Source organism: Aspergillus nomiae (genome assembly GCF_001204775.2).
Source record: "Aspergillus nomiae NRRL 13137 chromosome Unknown contig00001, whole genome shotgun sequence".
Taxonomy (NCBI): Eukaryota; Fungi; Ascomycota; class Eurotiomycetes; order Eurotiales; family Aspergillaceae; genus Aspergillus; species Aspergillus nomiae.
The window spans coordinates 168,615-181,986 of record NW_015378056.1 but is presented as its reverse complement, the minus strand read 5'-3'; the positions used below and the strand labels follow the sequence as shown (position 1 = coordinate 181,986).

General features: G+C 49.3%; 4 protein-coding genes across 4 annotated transcripts; 3 read left to right on the top strand and 1 right to left on the bottom strand.

The window, feature by feature from the left end:
* Positions 1 to 1,107: 1,107 nt before the first annotated feature.
* ANOM_000200 (uncharacterized protein) lies at positions 1,108 to 2,757 on the top strand (the record flags this gene model as incomplete). The annotated part of the gene is made up of 3 exons (XM_015545458.1): positions 1,108 to 1,461; positions 1,520 to 1,759; positions 1,837 to 2,757. 3 exons carry the CDS (start codon positions 1,108 to 1,110, stop codon positions 2,755 to 2,757), a joined length of 1,515 nt encoding a protein of 504 aa, XP_015412569.1.
* Positions 2,758 to 3,545: 788 nt separating this feature from the next.
* ANOM_000199 (uncharacterized protein) lies at positions 3,546 to 4,511 on the top strand (the record flags this gene model as incomplete). The annotated part of the gene is made up of 1 exon (XM_015545457.1): positions 3,546 to 4,511. The coding sequence occupies one exon, from the start codon at positions 3,546 to 3,548 to the stop codon at positions 4,509 to 4,511; it is 966 nt and encodes a 321-aa protein (XP_015412615.1).
* A 2,085-nt stretch (positions 4,512 to 6,596) lies between these two features.
* ANOM_000198 (uncharacterized protein) lies at positions 6,597 to 8,095 on the top strand (the record flags this gene model as incomplete). The annotated part of the gene is made up of 3 exons (XM_015545456.1): positions 6,597 to 6,778; positions 6,828 to 7,061; positions 7,117 to 8,095. The coding sequence occupies 3 exons, from the start codon at positions 6,597 to 6,599 to the stop codon at positions 8,093 to 8,095; spliced, it is 1,395 nt and encodes a 464-aa protein (XP_015412616.1).
* A 514-nt stretch (positions 8,096 to 8,609) lies between these two features.
* ANOM_000197 (uncharacterized protein) lies at positions 8,610 to 13,020 on the bottom strand (the record flags this gene model as incomplete). Its single annotated transcript, XM_015545455.1, has 11 exons — positions 8,610 to 9,028; positions 9,082 to 9,619; positions 9,680 to 10,155; positions 10,218 to 10,358; positions 10,616 to 10,707; positions 10,759 to 10,837; positions 11,195 to 11,327; positions 11,387 to 11,735; positions 11,794 to 12,260; positions 12,309 to 12,781; positions 12,870 to 13,020. The coding sequence occupies 11 exons, from the start codon at positions 13,018 to 13,020 to the stop codon at positions 8,610 to 8,612; spliced, it is 3,318 nt and encodes a 1,105-aa protein (XP_015412609.1).
* Positions 13,021 to 13,372: the final 352 nt, after the last annotated feature.

Sequence of the window (13,372 nt, the reverse complement as noted above, 5' to 3'; positions counted from 1 at the left end):
TCAAGGCACATTGCCCTCACCACATAAAGCCCTCCTTATCATATCCGCACCATATACTGAGCCCCAGATTTCATCAACCAGGGGGAATGAAGCGATATGTTCACAGGAGACGAGACTACTACCACGCATAGAGTGCTTCTCAAGACATCTATTTTAACTCGATTCTAGAACAACCATACTTGGAGACTATTCAGACTTTGGTGAAAGCAGCAGGGCTATTCGCTGTGGCCCTGCAGCCAACTAGAAAACGTGCGATGAAAACAGGTCACTGAGTACAGTGGACCAAAATCTTGGCACAGCACTCTTCGAGCTAAAGCGATAGCAGTGAGGCAATTAAATAGCAAACAGTTTCCCGTGCTGAGCAGATGCACCACCGCTCCCTGCCCAGCGTTTTCGCCATGTTGTTTTCTTATTGCTTTCCTTCCACAAGGACTGAACCTCGGCCCCGAAGCAAGGATAGGTATGCAGAGTGGATCCTCGGCTTAGCGGCAAGTTCATCTTCGTAGCTGAGAACATTAGTTCTCTTTCGGACCTCTCAGATCAGCGTTGTTAGCCGCCGCAGTCACCGTGCATAAAGGCTACGTGGCGCGCGCGACTTGTCCCGGGTCGGAGCTGAAAACATGCTAGGGAGCTAATGATGGCGATCAGCGAACCTACCTTCAGCTCGGGTTGATTATTGTCCTAGTTGGGTTTCGTTGACTGACCTGTTTTCCAGAAGATCAGTGGACTTGCTAATAATTCATAAGCTTAGGAAAATTCACAGCTTGGGTGTAGTTTACTTTAAAGAATAGGTCACATCACGATGTTTAAAATAGACACCGTACTTTATATGCACACACTAAAGCCCTAGTGTTCTAGGCCATATTCAAAGTGGCTCTCCGCTTCCTCGTATTGCCACGCTCTACAATTGCTCCAAAGGCTGCCTCCTCACCTCACTCTGAGTGGGTCAATCGGACACTGGGCAAATGTGCCTGGAACTTGTTTTGACTTGAATGTACTATCCACATTAGAAGCTAGCCTCCTATGTCTCGGACTTAAATAACCTAGACCATCGTTCCCCTACTCTGACCCAGGTTTACCCACATAACCCACATATATTACGCCCTAATGAAGTTCCCTACTACCGGCCAGCTCCAACAAGTCCATCTAGGGATCGGCTCTAAGAGGTATGAGCCTGTGGCTTCGTATCAAGGAAACAAAACATTGTACACCCATGAACATGAAATCCTGCAGTCCAGTATACTGGGCCTCTGCCCCGAACATCTGTGGTATCATGGGTCCAACGCGGCTTTATGTCCCCGTCCCATCCTAATCACAAACGAGCATCAACGACAGCTCGAACAACTGCACAACGCTTTAACCACCGCCATCGTGGATATTGTAAAACGATGGTGGACGGACCTGGATGCTCGCTTCCCAGAGCGCATGCCTCTAATGAAAAATGAAGAAGACCTCCTGCGGGTACGCTGATTAACTTCAGGGAGATGCCCTATTTGCCCGATCTAACTTTGTATTATAGTGGCTGGAGAGTCAGAATTCACACAACGGGGTTCCTTACGAGGCTAGGTTGGGCTCTTGGAGACCGGACTTTCTGGTCGGGAGCTACAGCGATGGACCTTCAACGGAAACCTACCGTCTCACAGAAATTAATGCACGGTTTTCTTTCAACGGGTTTATGCACCTGGCATACGGACAAGAAGGGCTGAGCGATCTCGGTGCAGGAAGAAATGGTCTCATCCATGCTACTGATTCTTCAAAGGTAGAACTTTCCTGTATCACGCGCTACCACTGTATTGCGATATTCATCAGGCTAATCCTTTACTACATATACAATAGATCTTGAACGGCCTGCTCAGTCTTTTCAATCCAAGCCGCCCATTGCACCTGCTTAAGGGCGAAGAGCCGGGGATAGATATCCACATGTTTATCGACTTCGTGCACCGCCACATTGGAATCAGGCCACGGCTGATCACACCAGCAGATCTTAGGTTAATTCCTGATCCCAAAAGCCCAGATAGGGGTAGGCTATGTTGCTTGGTAAGAGACCAAGGCCATACTAGGCTTATTAATGAGTCTCCTCTCCTTCTCACCAGTAATGGTGAGGTTGTGGAAGAGATACATCAGGTTGGTCTAGAGCTTCACCAGCACGAATTATTCGGTCTCTCACCTGAGATACTGCATGAAGTTAGCCTACGCTGCTTTAATGACATGCGTACTATTCTCCTTGTTCATGATAAACGAATGCTTGGTATTATCAAGCAAGAGATTCCGTCTCTGGTAGCACGGGAGGTATTAACACCGGCCCAGGGAGAAGCCCTTGATGCAGGCATCGCAGATTCTTTTATCCCTGGAAGCCCAGAACTGAATGAACTCATTCAGACTTCGGCAAAATCCCCGGATTTAAGAAAGGAATACTTGCTCAAGCCGATTCGCGGAGGTAAGGGGGCGGGGATTCTATTTGGAGATGAAGTCGGAGCCGACGAGTGGCTATCGACTCTTGAGCGTCTCCGCAACCCTCACTTTGTTTCAGGAAACACTATGTATGTCGTGCAGCGTCGCATCTGGCCGCGACTGTATGAAGTCATCCTCAAGTCATCGGGTGACAGAGGTCATTATCCACTTATCGGGACCTATCACACAACAAATGGCCAGCTTCTAGGGCTGGGAACGTGGAGAAGTAGTCCTGACAGGATCTGTGCTGTCAGTCATGGAGGCGCGTGGATTTGCTCAGTATTGGATGAGTACTCAGAGAGCTAAGGGATATGCTTGGTTATTCCTGCATCTAGTGATTGCCTAAACGGTGGAAGAAGGAAGGTATAGGCTCCATTCTTACAAGACGTTCAAATGCCGCGATGATATTAGTCGATGGCATAACAATGCAATGGGATCGCTCTCCAACCACATAACTGAAGATCTACGTGTACTATATGTGTTGACTATAATAATCTACTATCTATGAAAGCGTATAATCGAGACATACTATTCCACTCGGCGTGAATCATGGACAGCTGACCGTGCGTGCTGGAATCTTTCATTTGGCCCGTCTCAATCACAACTCACATTACACAGAGCTTTCAGCTTTCACGTCATCTGCATGTGGGGTTCCACTTAAATATAGACTTTTCATCGATCGTGCTAGCACCATGTACCATGCCGAATGAGGCTATCGTATGGTGACCTCGAGGGCGAGGCAACACAGCTGTACGACTGGGTAGTGGAGCTTCGGCGTAATACTTCAGCTACAGCCAGCTAGCTGGTCTTCAGTAAGGTAATTGTTGTATCCAAGAGATCATTTCGACAGTCACATCGCGTATCCCTTGTCTTAGCTTTATTTACGTAACTTTAATCTGATTTCTCGCCTGCAAGACCTACACTGTGACCTACACGTCCTGCGTCAGGAGACTCAATTCGCCCCATTCTACCCTGCACCCTGCCTTTGCGATCTAGTGCCATTCCTCGTGCAAAGACGGCCGGCTAGATTATGAGGCTCGCCTCTCCCAAGCCGGATTACTGTGCTGTTCACTGCAAGAATCCAGTTGCCCCTCATGCAACATATAGGACGTCATTTCCGCGCCGCTCGATCAACGAGCAGATATGCTCGATTTCTCAACAAAAGCAAAAGCCCTGTGCAATATCTGCCAGGGATACAAAGACCGACTCGCCAATTCGCTACAGACGCTGTGCCCAGAGTACCTCATCTAGTGGCACAAGATCTCATTGACTCTCAACACCTGCACCATGTTCGCCATGTACATAACCACCTCAAGCATGAAGGGATCCTCAAAATCAGCCTGAGCTTTCCTGACGACAACAGCCAGTACTTGGAAAGCCTTATTGTCAGTCTGTCAAAAAACCATGGCCATGGCCTCCCCATCACCCACAGCGCATCCCGTGGCTGGTTCTGGGACGTCCGCCCCAGCGAGACCACCTTTCAAACCGAGAATCACCAGGCTCGATCGGAAACAATGCAGGAATTTCCCTGGCACACAGACTGCAGCTACGAGCACGCCCCACCGCGGTTCTTTGCGCTTCAAGTTCTCCAGCCCGATCGCTACGGTGGGGGCACTCTCTCCGTCATGAAAATTGATCGACTGAGCCAATTTCTCTCCTCGGCCGCCAAAGCAGCTCTCCATGAACCGGAATACCAGATCACCATCCCACCGGAATTTATCAAGAACCCCGATCAACGTCATATCGTGGGTAGCCTATTTGCCCTTGACACACAAGATCAGGGTCATTCCCTCATGATGCGATACCGTGACGAGATTGTGATGCCTTTGAGCGCCAGGGCGGCTGCGGCGCTGAAGGAGCTGAGAGAGGCGTTGCAGGACCTGGAGGCACTGGCGCAATCCACGTTGCACCTTACTCCAGTTGACCTCCCTGCAAGATCAATCATTCTCCTCGATAATTATCGGTGGCTGCATGCGCGGAACAGCATCAAGGATCCAGCGAGGCATTTACGTCGGGTGAGATGGAATGCCATTCCGTTTGCTAATAGTGTTGTCTCCTGAACCAAGAACATGCTATGAGTCTCTTAACAGCTCTCTTTTCCTCCTCTTCGAACTTGGTCTTTATTTATTTATTTATTATTTATTTCAATTGTCGTCTTGGTGGTGTGCTTAATGCACGGGTTCAGCCTCTACCATGAAAAATAATCGCACCATCAGTCCGGATCAAATTTTCTTATTACTGCAGATTTTAATTGGGAAATACATGTTTAGTCGGGGACACTCGTGGAATGAGGTTGTATCTACATGAGATAGGATAAGCAAGAGTAATTCCAATGACCAATATGCCGAGACAATGATCGACAGTGGGGGTTCATGGAAGCTGAAGTGAGTTCGGGTATTTCCACGAACCCATAGATCGAGTAGGGGAAAAGATCGGTCAGGTTCCCTGGCAGGATGAACCTTATGGTCCACTTTCACAATGAACGTCAGGCATTCACTTTCTCCGAGGAAGCAAGGGCCACATCGTGACATCTTCGAGAGCGAGTCTTGGCTCGCGGCCAAGAGAAAGAAGCGAGAGTAGGAAAACAAACCACAAGATCCCGCGCGAAAGATCCAGCGTCCAGCCTGCCTAAACATCCACTGCCGCAGGAACATCTGTGCGAGACCGCAGATCCTGTTCGTCCCGGCGTTGATCCCTTGGTCCGTCTTGGGCAAGTCTTTGAGTGTCTCGACGATCTTTTCCCACGGTGTATCATTGGTGGAGAGCTACATGGCGCTATGTCTCCCCTACTGCAAAGCTGCTGGCTGTGCAATTCCATGCCCGGATGAGTCGGACTTCAGCTTCTCCTGGTTGTGGTACGGCTGAAAGCTGCGTCAAGATGGTGCTAAGTGGGTCAACAAACCCACACCGGCTCTTTTTGATACCCGCGGGTTGCTGACCATGCCAGGCAACCGATGATTACAAAGTATAGACTCGTCAGATCTAGGCAGCTGCTTTCTTACAAGACTGCATATTAGTCTTAGTAGGTCAGAAACCGTAGATCTCGGTGAATTACACGGTAGCTATTCGGAAATTCATTAAACCGGGATGATGCCGACATTATCTCGGCTGAAGACGCCACTAGCATCGACATGCTCTCTGCCATATGGAGTTTGGAAATAAAAGTAAAAGTAAAAGTTAAAAGACCCACATTCAATCCCCCTATATATCAACCAATCACTAACCTTGACTTCGCCATCCTTGACAACTTCCTTCACAATTCGATCGCAGGTCCTTGGAGAGAATATGTGTGCTCTCCACTTTCTCGATGATCCTCTCTCCCTACGTCCTGCTTGAGAAGTGCTGGTCTGTACTCTTCACCCCCGCTCCAGCCACAGCAAAAACTGCTAAACAGCTCTGATGAATGACTCCGGGCCCTCGAGGAAGTTCACATCCAAGTTGTATTTCACCGCTGCTCTCTTGACAGTTACTACTTGCTCGTATGTTTGTGGACGAGCTTGTCAACGACCTATCTAAAGGGATGCCGACGCTTCCTATTCAGAGTAGGCAAGATGAGTCTGGATGGCCTTTGGATGTTCCGTACCGCGATTTAGATACTAGCTGGCCCAATATCTTCATCAAATAGGTCCTGTATCTTCCTCGTAGCAAAGAATTCCATCCATACGTCGTGCTGTCTGCATCACGTGCGTTGGACTATTTGTGGTGAATTAGGGTATGGTCCCCTCACCTCATACCAAAACAAACACAACGAGAAGAAGGACAAAAATACAGTTGAATGCCAACAATTAGGAACGCCATGACTAAATTCGCGGACAAATCGACCCCTTGCGGTGATCACTTATGCAGCTAGCCTCTAGTGGCCTGAGGCTGAGCCGTGGAGGGAAGCTAGTCTTCTCCGAATCTGATGGATCAGGGAAAAGGAAAAAGGCCATGTCACTTCCCAGATCTCAGTGTACTGGCACCCCCTTGTGACAGGCTAAATATTAATCCACCTATTAGACCATCCAGCCGAGTGGAGTGTACGTATATGAGCAACCTGCAGGCGCCTGACGGGGGAGTGTCTAACCAACCTCCCGAAGTGTCGTAGCGCATGCAACAAATTTATTTTTTCTTATTACAGCTTAGCTTCCAATCAATATATCAATATGGCCACGAACAGCTTCTCGTTGTCAGAGGTGCTTGCCGTCGCTAAGCGGCATCCCTTCTACAATCCTGACATTCAATATCCGCCGGATGCGAAGGCAGTACAGCAGGTCCGTGACTGGGTAAATAACCACCAGACGAAAGTTGACCTTCGCTCCCAACCGTTGCTTCATAAAAACAACATGTAAGATGATCTGACAGGTGGACACCGGCTCGAAGCTAATACCTTCCAGCTACAAGACAGTGGAGCGGCTCACACATGATGCCAGTCCGGAAAATGTGTACCGTGAGAGCTCATACATGAGCATCACCGGTGGCGGGTCCGGTGGTGTACCAATGATGTTTGCCGTCGATGTCCATGAGAATCGGCAACAAAGAGCTCAGATGGGGAAGCTTCTCCAGAATTGCAGAGTGATCAGCCGTAAAGACTGGGTACTGTCTGTGCACATGTCAGGGAGCTTTTACAGGTGTGAAGAAGTGCATCATGTCCAAAGTAACCATATATCTAAACCACAAACACAGGTCCTTGGACTTAACGACGGAGATCATGGAGAACGCCGGGGCCACTGTGCTCAGCGCGGGGAATTATATGCAGCTTGAAGAGGTCATTCAAGCTCTGGCTCACTATCATGTCAACGTCTTGACTGGCGATGCCAGTCAGATCGTCCAATTGGTCTGCTATATCTCCACACTACCCGTGGAAAGACAAAGTCAGATCCAGGTCAACAAGATTATTTACTCATCCGAGCCGCTGACGGGAGCGCAACGATCATTCATTCGTGCGACTTTGGGGGACGTAAAGATTTGTTCGGTCATGGGGAGTGCAGAGGCCGGCCCGTGGGCCTTGAGTAGTCCAGATCTAGTGGGCGAGAAGAACCTCACTGGCAGCACGATGGACTTTGTCTTTGATACCCGCGATATGGTTATAGAAATTCTCTCTCCTGCGGCTTTAGATGAGGGAAACTCTCCCTCTGATGTTGAGCCCCTGCCGTTAGGAGAAATGGGGATTATAGTGCAGACCTCCCTGCGGCGTCTGCGCAATCCACTCGTTCGCTATATCACTGGAGACCTGGGATCCCTCCATCCACTTCCCGAGATGGCCAGCGCCGTAGTCCCCGAGAGTGAGCGGCAGTACCTGCGTGTGCTCCGGATGCAAGGCCGTGACCGTCGCTTCAGCTTCAAGTGGGATGGAGCCTACTTCGAGTTTGAAAAACTGAAAGCCCTGCTGCAGGCGGAGGAATGTGGTATCCTGCAGTGGCAGGTGATACTTGGCCAGCTCGACTCCTCGCCACAGGCAACTCTGGAAGTCCGCTTGTTACGGGCTCCATCCCGAGCAGATGTTCTATTAGAAGAGCAGTTGGTCAAGCGCTTACGCACGTTCTTCTTTGTTTTACCTGAGACTGAACATGTATTCCGCATTGTATTTGTGAAGGATCTTGATGGGTTTGAGCGGAGCTCTACAGCGGGGAAAGTTATCAACTTTGTAGACCGTCTGCAGTGAGAAACATTTCACCGGCATATTTCGCATTTATAGCTTATAATCTATATGTTATATTGCGTATGTTTTTATCTCCTAGCCCACTTTCCCATATTAGATCGAGCCTTCTCAATCGTTTCCTATCCGTTAATCTGGACGGCTGTTGAACGGAGCTAACGGGTGCTTTTTAATGTGGACAGTGAAAGGCTAATGGAATCCTGATATTTTGTTCTGATCTCCCTGTTATTTCCTCCATTTTATATCATTATTAGTTCTCGTATCCTTGATTCTCGTCAGCCAGGTCAGGTAGTCTCACCAAGCGATCTGAGAGTCGGGATCCTCGCATCGAGTAGGTTACAACCCTCTATATGTTCCTTCTATAGTTTGTTACAGCATTCATTTGGTCTTCGAAGTATCAGTATTGCTAAATTTCAAAAATTAGACTTGAACCCGAAATAGAATCTTGATTGATTGATTAACTACCCAGTCAACCTTTTTGAAGTATTAGCTACGGTTAAAGTAAAGAACAGACAATAATCTAGACAGGCACCATCGCCACCTTCGTCCCATGCCTACTCGCCAACGTAAGTGCGAGTCGTTCCTGCCAAGGCTCCGGGTCCCGATTGGTGATCTCCTTGAACGACTGCACAATTCTTACGATCGTATAAGACGCCTCGGTCAAGGCGAACTGCTGTCCGAGGCAAATGCGAGGGCCTCCATTAAAAGGGACAAAAGCCCAGCCGGGTCGTATGGTCTCCCATCGTTCCGGTCGGAACTCTTCCGCGTCGGGGCCGAATATATCATGGCGTCGATGCATCACGTACACATCGTACGCAACTCTTTGGCCTTTAGCGACAAACACGGGTGATTTGCCGTCTGGTCCGCCGCCGACGGGGAGGAAGGTGTCCTCGTTTGCTGTGCGGCTGTTGGATGGGACCACGGGGTACAGGCGTAAAGCTGCGGGTAGTCAGTATTGCCAGGGTCTGGGGGTACTGCATAGGATTACATACTCTCATTAATAATCCAAGAGAGGTATTTCAACTGTTTTAGCTCCTCAAACGATGGGTATTTCCCGTCGAGTGTCGCAACCTCGCTCCGCAGGGTTCCCCAGATATCTGGACGCCGTGCGAGATGATAGAATACCATGCTTAGCAGACTGGCGGTCGTGTCTCTTCCTGCGAGGAGGATGTTCAAAACCTGGTCGGTGATGTCGGTTGGATTATCTGTTTCCTTGGCGAGCTCCTCGAGAAATACATATCGCGACTGTGAGTTTGATACATCGCCCGCATGTTTCTCGGCATCAAGCGAGCGTCGGTATTCGATAGCCTTTTTCACGAAGTTCCCGACATATCCTCTTGCCTCTCTGACAGACTCCCTGAGCTTGGGTCTGAAAATCAGTCGGTCGAATGGCGCGACGGCCACGCTGAAGGCTATTCCATCCTGGGCAACGTTAAAGTGGTGGGCAAAACTAGTAGATTCGGCGGAAGATCCAGGGCGCAAAGACTCAACAGACTCTCCGAACAGAAACTCGGTCGCTGTATCAAGTGTCTAGAGGATGTACTGTTAGGTATGGCACCGGGTCATTTTACAACGGGTATTCTTCCATACCAGCTTGAAAAAGAGGTCCTGAAGGTCCACCGTTGAGCCATCTCGCGGAATCTGGCTGATCAGCCTCTGAATGTGCCTCTCATATAGATCGGTCGCCGCGATCTGCGTCCGAGTGAAACTCGGCCTCAGCAGAGTCCGCGAATGTTCCCACTGCGGCCCATCGGATGCGAAAATACCATCGCCCAATAGCGGATGGAACGTTCTCCGTCTTTTCTCTCCCAGGTCAAACTGTTTGAACTTCACCGCCAGGATGGTTTTGATGTTTTCCGGTTCAACGGTGCATATATTATCGTCACCCAGAACTGAGGTCGCGAAGGTGTTTCCATAACGTCGATATTTCTCTAACGCCCATTCCAGAAAGCGGTCTTCCCGAAATACTCGAAGCATCGACCGCACTTCATCCAGACCCAGCACCGGATCTTTATGATATTCTCTTGGTGGGGGCAAGCAACCGTGTAGTTGTTTGAATCGTCGGACTATGGCAGTGCTGGCATTAGCGGGGCCTTAACTCTTACATGGTCAGCGGGGCTGCACACACCTTGGACGAGCCTAGCTATCTTGCGGGCAAGATAGAAGCCCGCAAGTAATAGGAAGAGATATGTAACAAAACCCAGGGGAACGGCCATGGTGAGTCTCCCGGTTTCTGTAAATTTGGGTCGCACTTTTGGACCTGGGTTGCCTGGAAGCAAGAGAGGCACCAGAATTATATATCGACGATGGCTTACGTGCTGAGATAAGCTCCCCGTGGGGGCCTTTGTTTGGCACAACTCACATTCTCGTACGTATTAAAGGAGACGCTTACCCCCGACCTCCGAAGGGTTTTTGACCATGAAAAGCCAAGTCAGAATCTCCAGGATTACTTCCTTTGGGAATTATAGGCATTAAATGACTGGCTGTGATCTTAAAAGGTGGGGCCAGAAGACCGTAGATCGGTACCTAACACATCCAGACACATCATCACAGCCAATGTTGGTGGTTGATATTCGACGCTCAAGGCGGATTGTGGCGCAGGAGCGGGAAGTTGACGCCTAAGGCATTAAGAATGCATGCTGACTGGCGGGTTTCTGCCTGTGTAATACCATAACAGGAAGGCGGGGTCAGAGACGGTGAGGATTTGTAGGTTTCGCCATTGCCGAACCCCGAAAAGAAAGTGGACACCTGAGGCAACAGCATGGAACAGTCGAAACGGCATTTTTAAAATCTACACGAATCCACAGTTATGATGTCTGCCTTACACTTTCTACCCCTAAAATATCCATTATATCTTGACAACTCGGAATGGGCTAGGTCAACTAATACACATCAAATATTTCGAAATCCATTGCAATAGGCAATTCTACGCCATGTCGCAGCGGAGCTTCGTGATGAGACGTATTCTTGGGACATCTGTCACGTCACCGATATTATGTTGGAGGTGTCGGCATGATCCCACCAAAACCGGAGGCATCTTCAGGCGAATCAAAACCGGTCGAGATAACCGACCCGAACAGCGTCCGCAGATCAAAACCGGGCAACAGAGGTCGCTCCCGAAGTCGAAACTGGCATCCATTGCAGCATAGTATAGTTGGTCTGCTGGCTCACTGACGCCATCTGTGTGCTTGTACGGTTCGAACTCTCCGCCGAGTTCAACATTAGGTCGATGATCATCCTATATGGGACCAATGGTCACCAGATTAGATCACATTGATGAGCAAGGTCGGGTCTTACCAAAATGTTCCCTTCCATTGTTACTGGCATCTGCGTGTTACTCGCGGCGCCTGCTCCTGTGCTGATATGGCCACGGCAAGGCGTTTGCGTCGAGGTAAGCGGGGCCTCCGTCATATCTCCGGGGCCACGTCCACCGTTGACATCTTTGACGTGCTGTCGCGCTATATGGGCAAACTCCGAGACCAATGAACAGGGCAATGAGCCATTGGATGCATGCTCGAGAAGAGCGAAGTGCCCTGAAACAATATCAAGCATTGCCAAATTGGTCTTTGTCTCCGAGTGTGTGGGATTGTGGACGACAAAGTCGAAAAGTATGAAGAGGGCTACAAGCGGCATTATGGCAAGGATACTGTATCGATTGTCAGATTTTGCAGAAGACCATCGAGTGACAGAGGTTATTCACTCACGAAAGTGGTGTATGCGGTGCCTTGTCAATATACTGGGTCAGCTCAATTATACGTCGGGCAGAAGCCATCAGATTTCGTCTGCTGTGTTCTTGTCGCGCACCGTCGTCAGAGCCGATCTGCAAAGTGAGACGCGCCAAAGCAATGGCCATGCTGTAGTAGGAGTAGTGTGTCTGGAGAGCGACCATTTTAGACACAGGATCGATGAAGGTCTGTGGAGGACAATACTCTCCCGGTCGAAATCCTGCAGGCACGGTCAGTCGCCATTTCTCCAGGCGCTCCTGGACATAATCAATCGTTGTGTAGTATGCTTCTGTGACATTCTGAGTGGCACTAATAGAGAACAGAAGCTCAAATGCTTGTGACGTTATCCTGGCAAACCGGATGCTGGACAAAAACCAGTTATAGTCCTCAAAGCTGGCCTCAGGTGTTTCTGGGATTGGACACCCTACGTTATAATCTGCGATCAACTATCACAGCGTTAGCGCTGGTTCCTTTCTAGATAATCGTAGGCTCACTGAGTTCTCCCTGTTCTGAAATGCTAACTGCTTTTCCATGCCGTAGATGACCCAGAATGTGCGTAGACACCACACTTGCTGCTCTCCACTGCAGATTGCTCGGTGGTATCGGAGGGCCTGCGCCATCCGCGCCGCTTCCATGATTAGGATTTCGTCAATCTGCAAGCAACAGGTGTTCATAGCAAAGATGGACATAGCAGTCAAAGCTTGCAGGTTAAGCAGCGATTCTCGTGGCACGAGGATGTCGGCCATCAGGCCTAGTGACATTTGGAAGAACTTCCATGCTTTACCCTTTCCGGGGTCAAAGGATCCACCATCATGGTACTGACACCCCAATGCAAGTACTGCATGATAAAGAGCAGAGAATGCGGGGGTTGTTTCCAACGTCTGCGCGAGGTTTGTCGAGAATGCCGTCTCCTCGAAGCTTTGTTGGTCCAGGAACGGGTACATCGGATGGATACGCTTGAAGTAGACTATCAAGATGTTAGACTGTGCCTGGACACGAACAAATTCCTGGATCACAACCATCTACATAGACCCGCGTCAATCCCCCGGAGATACGCGTGGAGCTGAGTGGTTTTTTGAACGTAACCGGGGAAATGGTTGTCGCTCCCTGTGCGGTAACGCGGCCCTCAATGATTGCTTCAATACCATCGACCAGTTCTTTCAACCGAGAATTCCCCAGTTTCTGTGTCAGCGATTGAATCTTCATATCTGAAAAGAAAGCGAGATTCGAGCTGCACACTATAAATTTCGGTCAGATTTGTCTTCAGAAAAACAGCTTGTTGTTCGACTCATGCCTTCATTTTCCTGCGCCTACACGCTAGGGCTCAGTCACGATGCTGATATCTTGAGTGAAGATCGCTTACCCTTAGCACATGAATTTCATCTTGAGACACACCTTGGATGGGTTGGCTATCCAATAACCGGTCCACAAATAATGGTGCGAAGACTGGTTTAATCTGTCCATCATTGTGTTCCCTGGTACCATGACCCAGACTTAGGAGCGACAGCTCGCCTACTCCATGATTCATTAGACAGACTAACACGCGCCCAACCTTTTA